This window comes from Aquarana catesbeiana, linkage group LG07 (genome assembly GCF_042186555.1).
Source record: "Aquarana catesbeiana isolate 2022-GZ linkage group LG07, ASM4218655v1, whole genome shotgun sequence".
NCBI classification, from domain to species: domain Eukaryota; kingdom Metazoa; phylum Chordata; class Amphibia; order Anura; family Ranidae; genus Aquarana; species Aquarana catesbeiana.
Window position 1 is genome coordinate 120,758,475 of NC_133330.1, and position 20,754 is coordinate 120,779,228.

A 20,754-nucleotide genomic window follows, 5' to 3' on the forward strand; every position below is an offset into this window, starting at 1 on the left:
GGGTGCACGGTGGCATGTTATCCTGCTGGACCTCATATGATGCCCAGTCAGGATAACTGAACCACTGCCAGGCTGTCATCTGCTATGGGCCAGGCGGGAAGTGGTTAAAAGCGATATTGTTCTGTAGCTGGCACAGTGCAAGGGATCTTTTTCCAGTTTCAACAGTACCGTAATATGTGCATGAGAGGTATCTTTTAGGAGAGAATAGCCCTGTAATATTGAATTAAATGCAGCCACAAATTTGGGGGCCAAAGTTTGTCTAAACGTCTTATAATAAATTGAGGCAAAGCCATCAGGCCCTGGTGCTTTACTGGTTGGCAGATTTTTAAGAGCTATGTAAAAATCTTCTTTCGATATAGGTTTATTTAATGCTGCCTTCTCATTGTCAGTTAATTTTAGGAGGAGGGATTCTGCAATGTAGTTCTTTTATATTTTATGATCAAATTATATGCTGTAGAGTAGAATCTGTACTGTAATCTGCTCATTCTATTATAGAATGCTACTAGGTATGTGAAAAGCAATAGAGGTAAGCTGGAACATATTTTTTTCAGGATAGGTAAGTACTTTAATCTCTCTTTCTTAGGTCCTTGCCACACTAGCAATCCTGTCACTGACAAAAACTTACCAGTAGCAGGGTCACAGCACGGCTGAGAGACACACACCTGCCTGCATGTTTCACTCCATCTCCTCAGACTTACATTCTGCTCCATTTGCATCAGAATGACACGAGCTGATGGAATAGTGACTAGGGATGGGCCAAACACCCCCCCCTTCCGGTTTGCACCAGAACATGCAAACAGGCAAAAAATTTGCAAACATCGTTAAAATCTATGGGACACGAACATAAAAAATCAAAAGTGCTCATTTTAAAGGCTTATATGCATGGTATTGTCTTAAAAAGTGTTTGGGGACCTGGGTCCTGCCCCAAGGGACATGTATCAATGCAAAAAAAAGTTTTAAAAATGGCCATTTTTTTCGGGAGCAGTGTTTTTAATAATGCTTAAAGTGAAACAATAAAAGTGTAATATTCCTTTAAATTTCATACCTGGGGGGTGTTTATAGTATGCCTGTAAAGTGGCGCATGTTTCCTGTGTTTAGAACAGTCTGACAGCAAAATGACATTTCTAAAGGAAAAAAAGTCATTTAAAACTGCTCGCGGCTATAATGAATAGTTGGTACGGCAATACACATAGTGTTCATTGATAAAAATGGCATGGGATTCCCCGACAGGGGAACCCCGAACCAAAACTTAAAAAAAAAATGCGTGGGGGTCCCCCAAATTCCATACCAGGCCCTTCAGGTCTGGTACAGATATTAAAGGGAACCCCTTAGTTTGCCTAATGGTAGCGCCGGACCTGTCTGCTTGACACACGCAGAATCGCACATGTGTGCCAGGCCCAAGCAGAAGCAAGCAGCCAATAAAATATAGTGCTCAATATGGATTAAATAAATATGCTTAGCCATAGATATCATAAATAAAGTGTAACAAAGTGATTTGTACAAAAGCAGGTACTACTTGCACAAATCACTTTATTACACTTTATTTATGATATCTATGGCTAAGCATATTTATTTAATCCATATTGTTTGGGCACTATATTTGATGCTCAAGATCGTGGTGACTGACTGATGACTTAAGTACTGTACTAGTACCTGCTTCTAGGCTGCAGTGCTAATCCTTCCAGGTGCTGCTGCCTGGGGGTTCCAATTTTTTCTCTTCTCTCTAGTGACATGCATTTGAACTTCTCCCTAGTGTTCTCTTCTCCAGCCTCCAGGTTCTCCTCCAGAGTCCTCACCGTCACATCACCGTCCACGTCACAGTCACGTGACGTCACACAGACCCGGGAGACCCCGCTCCGGGGAGAAGATGAAGCAGCTGCACAGAGGAGCATTAGGCTCTGCCTCAGCCAGTTACCCTACGGCTATGTAGACATCACTCTGGCCAGAGTCAACTCATCAGCCCCCATGGGGGCACCTGTCACTTCCCTCCTCACTTGCTAGTGAAGTGCTGTGCCGGTGTCGCGCTCCAAGAGGCTGGCCGTTGTGCCGGGGACTAGATCAGTGCAGGAGGTGGCCGTGAGAGGACGGGTGGGACTTTTTTATTGTGCGGGGGTGGCATTTTTGCTGCCCCCCCATGGCGCCCATGGCACTTGCCATGGCTACCATACCCTAGATACGCCACTGGGTATTAGGGCTCATTCACAAGGGCACTGTGGCCTTCATAATGTGAATCAGTGATTGTTTATATGTTATAAAAGACCTGCAATTTTGGTCAAGCAGCCAGCACTGAAGAGAATTTAGAACATTTTACTCCATATGTGTTGGTAATTTTAGCTCTTCTATTAATTCATATTCATCCATCACAATAGGGCTGCTTTATAATAATGTGATTATAGGGTTTCTTTAACAGTAACAGTAACTTGAGAACTTTTAGAATAGTTAGTTACCTGTCCTTGAAAAATCTTCGAAATCCAAATGCCACCAGTTTCATCACAGCTTCAAGTACAAAGACTGTAGTAAACATGTAGTTGCAGTACTTCAGGGCAACTTCAAGGGACTGCAAAAAGAAAAATTAAGAAAAAGTATTAATTACTGTAAAGGGTGTTTTGCAGTAAAAATCTGGTCTCATTGTCAAATCTGTGTAGGGGTGATTAAATATAGTAAATCTAGTTCATTGTTAACACACCATCATGTGTAGTCGAAGGAGTATGATTCAATGATTTAATCAAAAGCAGATTTACTGAATGAAGTGAAAATAACGACACCAATATTATATCACCATAATGTCCAGATTTAATAGGGTAGTGCATATCTACACTTTATAGGCTTTATTTAACCAGTTCGGCTCCAGTGCAATTGTTTTTAATTTTCATATACATGTAAAAATCCACATTTTTGACAATACAACTACTTAAACCACCTGAACATTATATATTTTCTGAAAGCGGAGGCCCTGTAGATTAAAAAGGTTAAAATTTTTATGTCACATGATATTTGCGCAACTGTTTATTAAATGCAAATTTTTATGAAAAAATATAATAAAATAAATTTTAGTGCAAAAACACAATATATTACCCATTTTTTAGCTAAAATATAAAATATGAGGTTGCATCGAGTAAATAGATACCAAATATTCCATGTCTTAAACTCAACATAGGTGATGCTTAAAAAGCCTTTACAGCTCATTAGTTTACAGTTAACTCGAAACTCTTGTGCTAGAGTTATTGTTCTCACTCTGACATTCGCAGTGATATGTGTGAGGGGCAGGGGAGGCTTTTTTCATTTTAATATATTTTATTATAATTACATTTTTTTTTAAACTTAATTCTTTTTTTTATTTGTTTTTACTTGATTGCTATCACAAGGGGTTAATAAACCCTTATGTGATAGCATTGGGTAGGTGACAGGCACTCTTTATGGGACATTATGGGTCTAATCAGCGGCTGACTGACAACTTTTGGCCCAGAGGGCAAGTACAACCATGGTGGACTGACTCAGACCCCCTCCCACTCTCCCTTTCTGGAGATGTATACACTCAGTTACAGTCAGGAGCTGAGGAATACTTTGTTGCCAGTACTAAACAAAGTATATTTAGCCTAGGTTCACACTAGATGTAGTGTAAATTTAAAACACAGCGCAATTTGCAGAATCGGATTACATGGGTGTGAATGCCCCTGCGATCCGATTCTGGTGTGGACAAAAAAAGGGTCCTGCACCAGATTGATGCGAATGTGGTGCATCTGAGCCATACAAATCCATGGCTCAAATTGCACCCTAGGGACACCGCATGCAATTCACACAGGAATGTCCTGCGATTCCTGTGCGAATTACATGCAGTGTCTCGCACCGCAGCAGTGTGAACTCAGGCTTAGTCCCCTTTTATATCAGATATCCCCCTTGACATCTGGACTTCTCCTATCTATCACGAGCTCCTCCTTTACATCAACTCTGATGTAACCCTTCACATCAGCAGTGTCCCCTTAAATCAGGAGCCCCCTTACACGAAGGGTCCCCTTTACATCAGGAGCCAACTTTTCACATCAGAGTCCATTTTCATTATAATACCCACCAGCTTGCACAATAATAACCCGCAGCATTGGTGTCAGTAGCAGCAATAATAACCCCCAGCAGGAGTGTGTCAGGAACCATGAATCAGACGGAGACAGAAAATGCAGTAAAAATCGCACCTTTTAATATAGTGGTAAGAATGGTACAAAAAGCAAACATAGCTAGGGTTCGGTAATCAAAGCAGGTAGTCAGTGCAAGCCAGTAAATCAGGAAGCCAGAGATCAGCATAGTCGGAGACAGCAAACAGGATCAGGAACCAGAAGGGATGTCAGTCAGGCAAGTCTTCAAAAGGAACACAGCAGATAATCTTCAGATATGTTGACCAAGGCGAAGACATGGGAGAAACGGACCAGGCAGTTTAAATAGCCAGAAGGGGCTGGCTGACAAGCAGGAAATGATCACAAGGTGAGGCACTGTGGAACGATGAGTGCTCTCAATAAACCGACAGCTGAGCACTGAGAAGGGAGGGCTGAGCCCAGCCCTGACACAGTGCCAGTTTCTGCAATTATATCCCCCAGCATCAGTGCCAGTTTCTGCAACAATAATCCCCAGTAGGGATGAGCTTCGAGTTCGAGTCAAACTCATGTTCGACTCGAACATCGGCTGTTCGCAAGTTCGCCAAACAATTTGGGGTGTTCGCGGCAAATTCGAATGCCGCAGAACACCCTTTAAAAGTGTATGGAAGCAATCAAAAGTGCTAATTTTAAAGGCTTATATGCAAGTTATTGTCATAAAAAGTGTTTGGGGACCTGGGTCCTGCCCCAGGGGACATGGATCAATGCAAAAAAAAGTTTTAAAAACTGACGTTTTTTCAGGAGCAGTGATTTTAATAATGCTTAAAGTCAAACAAAAAAAGTGTAATATCCCTTTAAATTTCGTAGCTGGGGGGTGTCTATAGTATGCCTGTAAAGGGGCGCATGTTTCTCGTGTTTAGAACAGTCTGACAGCAAAATGACATTTCAAAGGAAAAAAGTCATTTAAAACTACTCGCGGCTATTGCATTGCCGGTCTGACAATACGAATAGAAGTTCATTGATAAAAACGGCATGGGAATTACCCACAGGGGAACCTCGAACCAAAATTAAAAAAAAAAAATGACGTGGGGGGTCCCCCTAAATTCCATACCAGGCCCTTCAGGTCTAGTATGGATATTAAGGGGAACCCCGGCCAAAATAAAAAAAAAAATTACGTGGGGGTTCCCCCTAAATTCCATACCAGGCCCTTCAGGTCTGGTATGGATATTAAGGGGAACCCCGGCCAAAATTTAAAAAAAAAATGACGTGGGGGGTCCCGCTAAATTCCATACCAGACCCTTCATGTCTGGTATGGATATTAAGGGAAACCCCGCGCCAAAATTAAAAAAAAAAAACGGCGTGGGCCTCCCCCAAGAATCGATACCAGACCCTTATCCAAGCACACAACCTGGCAGGCCGCAGGAAAAGAGGGGGGACGAGAGAGCGCCCCCCCTCCTGAACTGTACCAGGCCACATGCCCTCAACATTGGGAGGGTGCTTTGGGGTAGCCCCCCAAAACACCTTGTCCCCAATTGATGAGGACAAGGGCCTCATCCCCACAACCCTGGCCAGTGGTTGTGGGTGTCTGCGGGCGGAGGACTTATCAGAGTCTGGAAGCCCCCTTTAACAAGGGGACCCCCAGATCCCGGCCCCCCCTGTGTGAAATGGTAAGGGTGTACAAAAGTACCCCTACTATTTCACTAAAAAAACTGTCAAAAATATTAAAAATGACAAGAGACAGTTTTTGACAATTCCTTTATTTAAATGCTTCTTCTTTCTTCTATCTTCCTTCATCTTCTTCTTCTTCTGGTTCTTCTGGTTCTTCCTCCGGTGTTCTCATCCAGCATTTTCTCCGCGGCATCTTCTTCCCTTCTTCTCCTCGGGCCGCTCCGCATCCATGAAGGCATGGAGGGAGGCTCCCGCTCTTCTCTTCATCTTCTTCTCTTCTTCATCTTCTTCTCTTCTTCATCTTCTTCTCCGGGCCGCTTTGCATCCATGCTGGTATGGTGGGAGGCTCCCGCTGTGTGACGCGTCTCCTCTTCTGACGGTTCTTAAATAACGGGGGGTGGGGCCACCCGGTGACCCCGCCCCCCTCTGACGCACGGGACATGACGGGACTTCCCTGTGGCATTTCCTGTGACATCACAGGGAAGTCCCGTCAAGTCAACGTGCTTCAGAGGGGGGCGGGGTCACCGGGTGGCCCCTCCCCCATTATTTAAGAGCCATCAGAAGAGGAGACGCGTCACACAGCGGGAGCCTCCCACCATGCCAGCATGGATGTGGTGCGGCCCAGAGAAGAAGATGAAGAAGAGAAGAAGATGAAGACGAGAAGAAGAAAAGAAGATTAAGAAGAGAAGAAGATGAAGAGAAGAGCAGGAGCCTCCCTCCATGCCATCATGGATGCGGAGCAGCCCGAGGAGAAGAAGGGAAGATGACGCCGTGGAGGAGATGCTGGACGAGAACACCGGAGAAGAAGAAGAAGATGAAGAAAGATAGAAGAAAGAAGAAAGAAGAAGCATTTAAATAAAGGAATTGTCAAAAACTGTCTCTTGTCATTTTTAACATTTTTGACAGTTTTTTAGTGAAATGGTAGGGGTACTTTTGTACCCCCTTACCATTTCACACAGGGGGGGGCCGGGATCTTGGGGTCCCCTTGTTAAAGGGGGCTTCCAGATTCCGATAAGTCCCCCGCCCGCAGACCCCCACAACCACCGGCCAGGGTTGTGGGGATGAGGCCCTTGTCCTCATCAACATGGGGACAAGGTGTTTTGGGGGGCTACCCCAAAGCACCCTCCCAATGTTGAGGGCATGTGGCCTGGTACGGTTCAGGAGGGGGGGGCGCTCTCTCCTCCCCCCCTCTTTTCCTATGGCCTGCCAGGTTGCGTGCTCGGATAAGGGTCTGGTATGGATTTTTGGGGGGACCCCATGCCTTTTTTAATTTTGGCACGGGGTTCCCCTTAAAATCCATACCAGACCTGAAGGGTCTGGTATGGAATTTAGGGGGACCCCCACGTCATTTTTTTTTTAAATTCTGGCCGGGGTTCCCCTTAATATCCATACCAGACCTAAAGGGCCTGGTATTGAATGTAGGGGGGACCCCCACGTCATTTTTTTTTTAAATTTTGGTTCAGGGTTCCCCTGTGGGGAATTCCCATGCCGTTTTATCAATGAACTTCTATGTGTATTGTCGGACCGGCAATGCAATAGCCGCGAGTAGTTTTAAATTACTTTTTTTCCTTTGAAATGTCATTTTGCTTTCAGACTGTTCTAAACACAGGAAACATGCGCCCCTTTACAGGCATACTATAGACACCCCCCAGGTACGAAATTTAAAGGAATATTACACTTTTATTGTTTGACTTTAAGCATTATTAAAATCACTGCTCCCGAAAAAACAGCCGTTTTTAAAACTTTTTTTTGCATTGATCCATGTCCCCTGGGGCAGGACCTGGGTCCCCAAAGACTTTTTATGACAATAACTTGCATATAAGCCTTTAAAATTAGCACTTTTGATTATTCATGTTCGTGTCCCATAGACTTTGACGGTGTTCGCGTGTTCGAACAAACTTTTTTCCTGTTCGCATGTTCTGGTGCAAACCGAACAGGGGGGGTGTTCGGCTCATCCCTAATCCCCAGCAATGGTGTCAGCTTACGTAATAACCCCTAGTTTCTGCAATAAACATCCCCATGTGAACTGACTGGAGTAGATAAAGTGATATTATAGGCTATAGGCTCTGCCTATAGTAAAATGATGGCTGGACGGGACATTCGCCTTTCTGGGTGGACTTCATATGACGTCCTTCACTGAATGTGCTTTGCATGTGCCCCACGGGCCAACCTGCATCATGATTTGTCAGATCTAACAGATAAGTGTACCAGCCTGCTGCGGGTATCATGCAATTGCTGTCACCAATCACAGCAGATTACATGACAATTGTACACAATGGGTAGCATCCATTCATACCATTCATTATGTACTATTGCGTTGATCTCTGTGATTGGTCAAAGTGATCACATGGTACAGACAGGGGCAATCACAAACTATCTGTTCTATGTGATTAGCTGTGGCCAATCACAGCTATGATTAGCTGTGATAGTAATAGTAAATAGTAAACACTGAATGAATAGATTTCATTTAGAAAAAGAGGTTGCTTATAACAGCAAAAATCAATGAAAATCTAAATCCTGATAACCTCCCCATTGTAGTACGGTGTTACTATGGTAACAGTGTTTTGCTCATGTAAAAAGAATGTAATGTAATAAAAAAGAAAAAAAAAAACATATTTAAGAAAATTTTTAAGAAATATAAAAAATGTTTGTTTTTTTGTTTTTTTTTTACATACTGTCACCAGTCAGTGTCTCTGATCACCGCCACAGTAGTCATTTGACGACGCTGCACTGCACTGATAAAAGTATGTTAAAAAAAAAAGAAAATTGTGAAAGAAAACTATTTTTTTTTTAAATTCCTTTGTTTTCCAAAAAAAGTGACAAAAAAACACAACTTCAAAAAACTCACCATGCCTCTCACCTCAGACTGTGTACTTTCCAAAATGGGTCATTTGGAGGATATTTGTACTGTTCTGGCATTTTAGGGATTCAAGAAATGAGATAGGCCTTCAGTACATCAGGATTGATCAATTTTCAGATATACAGTACTGTGTGTACCATGATTTGTGGACTCTATAACTGTCACACAGACTAAATAATATACACTGATTTGTGTTATTTTCACCAAAGAAATGTAGCCAAATACATTTTAGCCTAAATTTATGAAGAAAGGATTATTTATTTGCAAAATTTTTTACAGAAATGAAGAAAAACACGTTTTTAAAAAAAAAAAGTTCGGTCTTTTTTCGTTTCTCTATTTCTGTAAAAAAAAAAGTCCTATGGGTACAGCGTTGCATGACCGCGCAATTGTCATTCAAATTGGGACAGAGCTGAAAGCTGAAAATTTGCATGGGTAGGAAAGTAGGGGTAGGGTGAAAGTGTCCAGCATTAAAGTGGCTAAATGTTTTTTTTTTCTCTAAACCATTGGTCATCAACTCCTGTCCTCAGGGCCCACTAACAGGCCAGGTTTGCAAGATAACTTAAATACGTCACAGGAGATATTATTTGTTGCTCAGTGATTGCAGTATTCTAGTCTGCGTCTCCCCAAGGGAATATATAAAACCTGGCCTGTTAGTGGGTCCTGAGGACAGGGTTGATGACCACTGCTCTAAACTACTTAAATACCAAGCACTTTCACCCTCTTACTGCCCAGGCCAATTTTCAGCTTTCAATGCTATTGCACTTTGAATGACAATTGCGCGGTCAAGCAATAGTGTAACAATATAAAATTTGCAACATTTTTTTGAGACAGATAAAGCTTTCTTTTGGTGGTATTTAATCACCACTGTTTTTTTTATTTTTTGCTAAACAAATGGAAAAAAAGGAATTTGAAAAAAAAAACTTTTTTCTTTGGGCCTGTTATAAAATTTAGCAAATAAGTAATTTTTCTTCTTCACTGATGTGTGCTGATGAGGTTGCACTAATGGGCACTGATAGGCTGCACTGATGGGCACTGATGAGGCTGCACTGATACGCTGCACTGATGCACACTGGTGAAAAGGCACTGATGAGGCTACACTGATAAGTCAGCATTCATGGGCACTGATAGATGGCACTGATGGGCACTGATCATCAGGGCACTGATGATCAGTGCCCTGATTTTCAGTCTAAATGCCCCTGTCACAGGAAAGTCACTTATCAAATTTCCTTTTCTCAGACACTGATAGCACTGAGGAAAGGAAATGCAGATAACCAGCATTTGTTTACATTGGACACAGCTGATCACATGTTAAAGAGCCGTGGTAAAGAGTCTACATCATTGGCTCTTTACCATGATCGGTGATACGCTTTTTCCCAAAGGAAGAATGGGAGGATGTCATATGACATCCTGCCAGAACAATAGCGGTCCCACATGGCCATCATTCTACAATAGGCCAGGCGGGAACCTGTTAAATAACAAGCATATCATACTTACCTGCTCTGTGGTTTTGCACAGAGCAGCCCAGATCCTCCTCTTCTCGGGTCCCCTGCCAGCGCTCCTGGCTCCTCTCCCCTGACCAGTGCCCCAATAACAACCCAATTGCTATGGGGCACTTTTGTGTGCTTGCCTCCACCTCCCTACTCTCTCTTCACTGGCTGTAATTGACAGCAGTGGGAGCCAATGGCTCCTGCTGTTGTGTCACAGCCAATGAGGAGAAAGAGACCCGGGAGAGCCGAGGCTCCTGTGCACATCACTGGATTGAGATTGGTCTCAGGTGAGTTTTAGGCGGGCTGCGGGGGGATGCTGCACACAGAAGGTTTCTTACCTTCATGCATAAAATGCATGAAGGTAAAAAACCTTCAGCCTTTACAATCACTTTAACTGTTGGGGGGGGGGTAATTAATCTAAAACTCTATTTGTACTGTATTATGCAGCATTACATAGTTACATAGTCTGTGAGGCTGAAAAAAGACAATAGTCCACCCAGTTCAACCTGTGAAGATGTATGTGTATCAGTGTCTATAATGATTTCCCATATCCCTGTATGTTGTGTCCTTTTAGATGTACGTCTAATGTCGTGTACACACGATCACACATTCTGAAAACAAAATCCATGTTTTTTTTCCGACGGATGTTGGCTCAAACTTGTCTTGCATACACACGGTCACACAAATGTTGTTGGAAATTCCGAATGTCAAGAACGCGGTGACGTATAACACGTACAACGGCACTATAAAAGGGAAGTTCAATACCAAGTGTGCCACCCTTTGGGCTCCTTCTACTAATCTCAAGTCTATCTCGTGTAAGTAGAAGTTTGGTGAGAGACCATTCGCGCTTTTCAGCCTCGTGCTTTTCAGATCGTTACTGCTCTTCAGTTTGTGCTTGTGGGTTCGTATCTGGTTTTCAGTGTGTGTAGTCAGTTCGCATTTGTTTTTCAGTGTGTATTTTATAGTACGTATTTGATTCTTCAGTGCATTCTTGTCCGCTGATTTCTGATTTTCAGCTCGCTCTTCTCAGGCCTTTCTGATTTTAAGTGCTTTCTGTTAGTTCGCTCTGATCAGCCGACCGTTTTGAAGCCATGTTGCGGGTACGTACTCGTCGTAGAGTTCGTGCTATGCAGGGGCTTAGTGTTAGGGTTCTTACTTTGACCCAAGCCCAGTCCATGAACAAGGCGGGGAGAAGTTCATGGACGAAGAATTGGTTACTCCAGCGTGACCAATTCTCTTATATGCCTTTGTTGCGGGAGATCCGTGAGAATAACCCTGATGATTTCAGGAATTATCTCCGGATGAAGGACCCCATTTTTCACCATTTGTTGGCTTTGCTGTCCCCTTATATTACGGAGCAGGACACCTGCATGCGGAAAGCCATCACTCCTGAACAGAGGCTAGTCACCACATTGCGGTACTTGGCGACGGGGAGAAGTCTGCAGGACATCAAGTTCTCGACAGGTATCTCCCCCCAGGCTCTGGGAATCATTATTCCAGAGACCTGTTCTGCCATCATTCAGGTCCTGCAGAAGGACTATATTAAGGTAAGATTTCTCCTTTAACATCACATTATATGTATTTAATGTTTGCTAATGTATTGTATTTATTTCATCATTCCCTAATTACCATGATTGTAATATGCTGTGAATGTCTCCTTTGTTCTCATGCATGCTGGAAGTTTTTAAACTTCCTTTTTTGTCCTTCATGCATATTTACCTTCACTAACCTCCCCAGCATGCTATCCTGGGCCCATACACATCTAGCCTAGTCACTTAACAATGTATTTTGTCAGCTCCATAGTAGTGCTTTACCCTAAATACTCCCTAAAATGTGTACAAATGTTATTTGTGTCCTTAAATTCATGCAGAATGCCAGAGGCTTTTTTTGGAGTCCCAAAATCATTTTGAACCCTCGCTCCCTCAACCGGTACCAATCCTCTGCTGACTTTGCCACACCCATACATGCTATACCTACCTCTTTTGTGGTCCTATATATGGATGAATTCACCAAAGCATGTAGTGATAGGGTCTGCCTAAATACTTTCAAATGGTACTGTTTAAAGTTTTGTTCTCCTATTATCTTGATAGGTAATTGCATAATGTAAAAAAGTGCTTCAATTTGTACAGTGTGTATCCATATTTTTGTATTATGACACTTCTTACCTGTCCAGTGGGCTGCCAATAGTGTAAGTAAGGAGGGGCTGGCCAAAGTTAAACACATTATTTATACATTCAGCTCTCAATGAAGTGGAGAGGGTTACCTGTCCAAAACATCCCCCCCTAAAATTTTTACAATGGACCATCAGAGAGGGTGAGAAATCTGATAAGTGTACTTTATATATTTGTCTTTAAATACTCCTTCAAATAAATGTTAATACTGATGTTGGCCAAGAATGTTTGTGTCTAATCTGCTGTGCAAAATTACTATTTTTTTTCTTGTTTGACTCCACCGTTTTCTTTAACGCCACAGGAATGGCAGACTGTGGCTTCCCAATTTGCCCAGCGGTGGGACTTTCCCAACTGCGGAGGGGCAATTGATGGGAAACACATCCACATAGTCCCACCCCCCAACTCTGGGTCATACTATTACAACTATAAGGGCTTTAATAGTATTGTGATGTTGGCGGTGGTGTCTGCGACATATGAGTTTCTCTATGTGGACATGGGGAAGAATGGCCGGATGTCGGATGGTGGAGTCATCGCCCAGACTGAGCTCTACAGTTGGCTCCAGAATGGTGGGATTGCCACCTGCTGAAGATAACGTGGAAGGACTCCCGTTTGTCTTTGTCACTGATGAAGCATTTGGGCTGGGTGATCACCTGATGTGGCTGTTCCCGATGAGGACCCTCACCCTGGACCAGAGGGTTTTTAACTACTGGCTGGCCAAAGCCAGAAGAGTGGTGGAGAACGGTTTTGGGATAATGGCCAGACGGTTCCGCCTATTCCTTACGGCAATCAACATGGCAGAATATAAACTTAACCATATAATCCTTGCATGCTGCATTCTCCACAACTATTTAAGGAGGCCTTCATTTCTAGACTTTATCCTTCACCTGTACTGTTTGCCATCCTGCCCTGTCTGAAGTGGAAGCCATCGGACTTTCTTGCAGCTGACAAGGCCATGCATTCTACACCAGGACATGTTTATATTTTTTACCACCGGTTGGGAGCCTCACCAGACCCCACACTACCCTCTCACCAATTTGTGGCGTGGCCACGGAATAGTTTTTGACCTCCACTGGTTCTATTGTTGGGACGGTATTTCAGTTTGGGATCCAAGGCTCGCTATGTTTGGGATGGCCGAGCAGGGTGGGGGGAAAGGGGTTTTAAGAGACTTTGTTGGTGCCTTTTTTCTTTTTTTTCTCTTTTTCTCAACTCATCTCCAAAAGTTTTTACCCATATTTTTCTCTCTCAGGTTGCTGCCTATGGCGGACTGTTAATGCTTTTATTTTTTCCATTTTTGGCTCGTATCTTCCTTCTGGCAGATCCATGCACTTTTTTGTTCATGTGCTTGTATTTGCTTCAGGTGGCATGGTCTATCTGATCATTTATGTACTTATTTACATGTATATCTGTGCTTATTCTTTACTGTATGTTTTGCTATGGCAAAGCCCCTAAGGATAGTCTTATGGAACACTAGAGGTCTGAACGCACCCCAGAAAAGATCCCCCCATGGCATGGGGGGAGGCTCCCGCTCTTCTCTTCATCTTCTTCTCTTCTTCATCTTCTTCTTCATCTTCTTCTCTTCTTCTCTTCTTCATTTTCTTTTCCGGGCCACTCCGCATCCATGCTGGCATGGAGGGAGGCCCCCGCTGTGTGACGGCGTCTCCTCTTCTGATGGTTCTTAAATAATGGGAGCGGGGACCGGTGTACCCGCCCCCCTCTGACGCACGGGACATGACGGGACTTCCCTGTGGCATTCCCTGTGATGTCACAGGGAAGTCCTGTCAAGTCACTGTGCGTCAGAGGGGGGCGGGGTCACCGGGTGGCCCCACCCCTGTTATTTAAGAACCGTCAGAAGAGGAGACGCCATCACACAGCGGGAGCCTCCCTCCATGCCAGCATGGATGCGGAGCGGCCCGGAGAAGAAAATGAAGAAGAGAAGAAGATAAAGAAGAGAAGAAGATGAAGAAGAAGATGAAGAAGAGAAGAAGATGAACAGAAGAGCGGGAGCCTCCCCCCATGCCATGGGTGCGGAGCAGCCCGAGGAGAAGAAGCTATAAACAATAAGAAAAGAGCTTTTAAAAAATATAAAAATGAAGGAACACTAGTGTCATTTAAATGCTACAAAGAATTTAACAGAATATGTAAAAAGGAAATCAAGGGTGCAAAAATTCAAAACGAACGACAGATCGCAAAAAATAGTAGGACAAACCCCAAAAAATTCTTCAAATATATTAATAGTAAAAAGGTCAGGTCTGAGCATGTAGGCCCTTTACAAAATAATCTAGAGTGGGTGACTGGGGACAAGGAGAAGGCTAATTTATTAAATACTTTCTTCAGCTCTGTGTATACAAAAGAGCATGGGGAAGTTCATGTGCATAATGGGGGTGGTATTGACACAGCCCCCAATGATCCACAATGGCTCAAAAGGGATATGGTCCAGAAATATTTAGACAGAATAAAGGTGGATAAAGCACCTGGACCTGATGGCATCCACCCACGGATCCTAAAAGAATTGAGCTCTGTAATTTCAAAGCCATTGTATCTAATTTTTAGGGACTCATTAATGACGGGAATAGTACCGCTGGATTGGCGCAGGGCGAACGTGGTGCCTATATTTAAAAAGGGATCAAAGTCTTTACCAAGTAACTATAGACCTGTTAGTTTAACTTCTATAGTCGGGAAGATACTGGAGCGTTTAATAAAAGACCACATAGACGAGTTCTTGCTGGAAAAAAACATTTTAAGCAACAGACAGCATGGGTTCATGAAAGACAGAAGTTGTCAGACAAACCTGATTTCTTTTTATGAAGAGGTAAGTAAAACCTTGGACAGAGGGGTGGCTGTGGACGTGGTTTATTTGGATTTTGCAAAAGCGTTTGATACAGTTCCGCACACACGGCTCATGTGTAAGTTAAAGTCTACAGGCTTGGAAATATCAGTTTGTAAATGGATAGAAAACTGGCTAAAAGACAGAATTCAGAGAGTAGTGGTTAATGATTCTTACTCTGACTGGTCTAAGGTTATCAGTGGTGTACCCCAAGGTTCAGTGCTGGGACCCTTACTCTTTAATATCTTTATAAATGATATTGGGTCTGGGATCAAAAGTAACATTTCTGTCTTTGCAGATGACACCAAGCTATGCAGTGGAATAACGTCCTTACAGGATGTCTCCAATTTACAAGCCGACCTCAATGCACTGTCTAATTGGGCGACTATGTGGCAGATGAGGTTTAATGTTGAGAAATGTAAAGTTATGCACTTGGGGGCTAAGAATATGCATGCATCATACATGCTAGGGGGAGTACAACTGGGGGAATCTGTAGTGGAGAAGGATCTGGGGGTTTTGGTAGATCATAAGCTCAATAATAGCATGCAATGCCAAGCTGCGGTTTCCAAAGCGAGCAAAGTTCTTTCTTGTATTAAGAGAGGTATGGACTCCAGAGAGAGAGATATCATTTTGCCCCTGTTCAAATCATTAGTAAGACCTCATCTGGAATATGCAGTTCAGTTTTGGACACCAGTTCTCAAAAAGGATATCGGGGAACTGGAGAAAGTGCAGAGAAGGGCAACCAAACTGATAAGAGGCATGGGGGAGCTCAGCTATGAGGAAAGATTAGAGGAACTGAATTTGTTCACTCTTGAGAAGAGGAGAATAAGGGGGGATATGATCAACATGTTTAAATATATAAGGGGTCCATATAGTGAACTTGGTGTTGAGTTATTCACTTTACGGTCAACACAGAGGACAAGGGGGCACTCTTTACGACTGGAGGAAAAGAGATTTCATCTTCAAATACGGAAAGGTTTCTTCACAGTAAGAGCTGTGAAAATGTGGAATAGACTCCCTCCAGAGGTGGTTCTGGCCAGCTCAGTAGATTGCTTTAAGAAAGGCCTGGATACTTTCCTAAATGTACATAATATAACTGGGTACTGACATTTATAGGTAAAGTTGATCCAGGGAAAATCCGATTGCCTCTCTGGGATCAGGAAGGAATTTTTTCCCCTGCTGTAGCAAATTGGAGCATGCTCTGCTGGGGTTTTTTGCCTTCCTCTGGATCAACTGTGGGTATAGTATTGGGTATATTGGATTGTACGTTTTTTTTGTTTTTTTTTTTTTTTTTTTTTTTTTTTTTTTTATGGTTGGACTGGATGGACTTGTGTCTTTTTTCAACCTGACTAACTATGTAACTATGTAACTATGTAAGATAGAAGACGCTGTGGAGGAGATGCTGGACGAGAACACCGAAGGAAGAACCAGAAGAGCCAGAAGAACCAGAAGAAGAAGATGAAGGAAGATAGAAGAAAGAAGAAGCATTTAAATAAAGGAATTGTCAAAAACTGTCTCTTGTCATTTTTAACATTTTTGACAGTTTTTTAGTGAAATGGTAGGCCTTACCATTTCACACAGGGTGGGAGCTGGGATCTGGGGGTCCCCTTGTTAAAGGGGGCTTCCAGATTCCGATAAGCCCCCACCTGCAGACCCCCACAACCACCGGCCAGGGTTGTGGGGATGAGGCCCTTGTCCTCATCAACATGGGGACAAGGTGTTTTGGGGGGCTACCCCAAAGCACCCTCCCAATGTTGAGGGCATGTGGCCTGGTACGGTTCAGGAGGGGGGGGCGCTCTCTCGTCCCCCCTCTTTTCCTGCGGCCTGCCAGGTTGCGTGCTCAGAAAAGGGTCTGGTATGGATTTTTGGGGGGACCCCACGCCGTTTTTTTTTTTATTTTGGCCGGGGTTCCCCTGTGGGGAATTCCCATGCCGTTTTTATCAATGAACTTCTATGTGTATTGTCGGACCGGCAATGCAATAGCCGCAAGTAGTTTTAAATGACTTTTTTCCTTTGAAATGTCATTTTGCTGTCAGACTGTTCTAAACTGAGGCAACATGCGCCCCTTTACAGGCATACTATAGACACCCCCCAGCTATGAAATTTAAAGGGATATTACACTTTTATTGTTTGACTTTAAGCATTATTAAAATCACTGCTCCTGAAAAAACTGCAGTTTTTAAAAGTTTTTTTGCATTGATCCATGTCCCCAAACACTTTTTATGACAATAACTTGCATATAAGCCTTTAAAATTAGCACTTTTGATTATTCATATTCGTGTCCCATAGACTTTAACGGTGTTCGCATGTTCGAACGAACTTTTTTCCTGTTCGCATGTTCTAGTGCGAACCGAACAGGGGGGTGTTCGGCTCATCCCTACTGTCCAGTGGGCTGCCAATAGTGTAACTAAGGAGGGACTGTTCAAAGTAATACCCATTATTTAGGCATTCATCTCTCAATGAAATGGAGAGGGTTACCTGTCCAAGAGTTCCCCCCATATAATGTTAGAAATGGCCCATGAGAGGGGGGAGGGGGAATATGATTGGTGTACCTTATACTTTGGTCTTTAAAAATTCCCATAAATAAATGTTATCTTGATGTTGGCCGAGAATGTTTGTGTCTAATCTGCTTTCCATGTTTATGTGCAAAAAGACTAATTTTTTTTTTGACTCCACAGTTTCCTTCCACGCCACAGGAATGGCAGACTGTGGCCTCCCACTTTGCCCAGCAGTGGGACTTTCCTAACTGCGGAGGGGCAATTGATGGGAAACACGTCCACATCGTCCCACCACCCAACTCGGGGTTGTACTATTATGATTATAAGGGGTTCAATAGTATTGTGATGTTGGCGGTGGTGTCGGCTACTTATGAATTTCTGTATGTGGACGTGGGGAAGAATGGCCGTATGTCCGATGGTGTAGTCATTACCCAGACGGAGTTCTACAGGCGTCTCCAGAATGGCAGCTTGGACTTGCCACCTCCAGAAGACAATGTGAAAGGACTCCCATTTGTCTTCGTTGCGGATGAAGCCTTTGCGCTGGGGGACCATCTTATGCGGCCATTCCTGATGAGGACCCTCACCCCGGACCAGAGGGTTTTTAATTACCGGCTGGCCAGAGCCAGAAGAGTGGTGGAGAACACCTTTGGAATCATAGCCAGCCGGTTCCGCCTATTTCTTACACCCATACATATGGCGGAGTATAAACTGAATCATATTACCCTGGTGTGCTGTGTTCTACACAACTTTTTACGGAAACATTCTGCCAACTATGCTAGCTCAGTTGGGCCTGAGGCTGGAATTCCGAATGGACCAACCCTGATGGCACTTGAAAGTGGCCGTCCTGGCTTGCCCTCCCTGAGTGCCCATGATGTCCGGCTAAGATACCTTGAATTCTTTGCGGGTAGGGGGGCTATCAATATGCCAGACAATGTGTGAAACCTTTTTCAAATAAAAAAAAATTAAACAAATCTTTGGTGACATTTACTGCTTGTGTTTGTTTTAGCTGACCCTGACAGAAATGTGTTGAGTCCTGAAAATGGCGTGATTGTGTAACCTTATACAAAGCACTGTTGGGTGTTATTTACTAAAGGCAAAGACACTTTGCACTACAAGTGCACTTGAAACTGCACTTGTAGTGCAAAGTGAATTTGCCCTTAGGAAATAACCCCCATTGTCACAGAAAACACCAATTAGAGCACCACAAAAGTGTTGTAGCATTGAGACAATAAGCCACACATTCTTGATTAACAATCTTTTTAATACTTGCACAATCACATGTGCATTTAGAAAAGGTTTTTAAAACAAACCAACATGTTTGAGTTTTTAACAATTTTTGGGGTCGCATTAGAAAAAGTAGAAATGTCCATTTAAGATAAAACAGGCATGTTTAAAACCAACAAGAAAGACACAAATCTTGAACTTACAAAGTTCACATTTGGTAGAACTTGAAGGCAATATCAGACATGAGTATTTACAAACTGGGTTTGATATTGCGTTCAGATGGGGTGAAGACACCCCCGGAAAAGCCATATTTTGAAGATGCACACAAATAGCCGAATGTCAACATGTGCTAGCTGCCATCATGGGGGATCAAGGGATGTGTTTTGGGGGAGCAACCCCTTCCTCTCAGCTACTTTATTATTGAGGAAGGGGTTGCACCCCCAAAATGTCTTAATTGATCTCCCGTGATGGCAGATAGCACATGTTGACACACTGTGTGCCTCTTCAAAATTTGGCTTTTCTACTGTGACAGACCTACCCGGGAGAGAGACTTTTGGAGGGGACTGTATGCTAGCCTCTTGCCGATCGATTGTGGGACTTGCATTTGGGGGGACGGTGCTCTTTGTGAGCTGTATGCCTGGGGACCCTTGAGGTGGTATTACTGTGGATTCGGGTCCTGGTCCCCCAGGACACACAGACTCTGGGGACCCTGGATTTGCCATATTGGAATAGTGACTGATTCATACCGTTGGGACTCCTACTGTTAAATGCTAATGTCATCAATTCCAGCTACCTGTCTGTTGTCTGCTAAAATGTGTATTGTAAATAAGTCTCTAGTATGGGATCTAAGAGTCATTAGATTCCCATTGTTGTTTGTGTTTAATTAACTCTGCTATTGTAATAATGTTGATTGGATTTTCTGAACTACAAGACAGCCAGTCTGGCCTAAAGGTCAGGTCTGAGTCATCTAGGCTGTCTAAAGGGATTAGTTAATTAGCTCATGTTAATTAGGTTAATTAGGTTACAGGTGTATTGTTATAGTAATATGAGTCGGAGGTATGCACCTCCACTTTTAGTATATAAAAGAGCCTGTATATTGCAATAAAATAGATTCCTGTTTGAACTTACATACAGCCTGCCTGGTGTTTGTTCTGAGCTATCACAACTGGGTTGAAACGGCACATAGCTGAAGTTCTAATCCCGGAGCATTGGATGACCGAACCATCAGATGTTGCGATCTGCAATCTGATTCTATAGCTGCAGAGGAGTGTCGGGAGAGTGGAACCGAGCGAGCAAGCGGCTCATTACATTGGTTGGCAGCCGTGGGATTTGCTCTCCAGTTACTGGGACACTCCAAACCAGCCTGCAGGAGAGCCACGCTGAAAGACTTACTTGAGAGCCGTGGAGGGAATGGTGGGATCGTGCTTCCTTGCCATGAACACATCCAAACCATCACCTGGATCCAGGATAGCAGGAGAGGAGAAATACCAGCCACCATGGATGAGGAATTCATTAGGAGGTTGCGAGAGAAGCAGATACAGCACAGAGGACCAGTATCAGAGCAGGTCCTGCTAGGATGGTTTGATTCTATCCGCTGCGAACTCTGGAAGGAAGCGCTAGCCTGTGAGCAGGAAAACCAGGGAAAAGTTCTCCCCTCCATCCATGTAAGGTACTGGTCGCAGTATGAAGTACAATTGCTGTTATTGGGGGAACAGCCGAAACAGGAGTGGACAGCTGAGTTAAGCAGGCTGATCCGGGCAGAAATGCGGTTGGATGAGAGCTACAGAGCCCTCCAGTGGTATGTAGCCCAAGTGTGCCCGTGGTCAGCGGATGTCAGCCCCACGGAAGGCTTTGACTATGATGGCCTGGGATTGTTGTACTGGAGGCTGTCCAGGGACCCTGACTTTGGGAGTGATCGGGAGTGGCGTTTGGAGGAAATA

At 43.6% G+C, this 20,754-nt stretch overlaps 1 protein-coding gene across 2 annotated transcripts in view; it reads right to left on the reverse strand.

Annotated features, from left to right (window-relative positions):
* Positions 1 to 20,754, reverse strand: part of CACNA1I (calcium voltage-gated channel subunit alpha1 I) — a 3,871,666-nt gene that overhangs the window by 1,325,849 nt on the left and 2,525,063 nt on the right. For both annotated transcript variants that reach the window (XM_073592660.1, XM_073592661.1), the window contains one exon: positions 2,448 to 2,557. In XM_073592660.1, the coding sequence (XP_073448761.1) occupies positions 2,448 to 2,557 (110 nt within the window). The remainder of the gene's footprint in view (positions 1 to 2,447; positions 2,558 to 20,754) is intronic.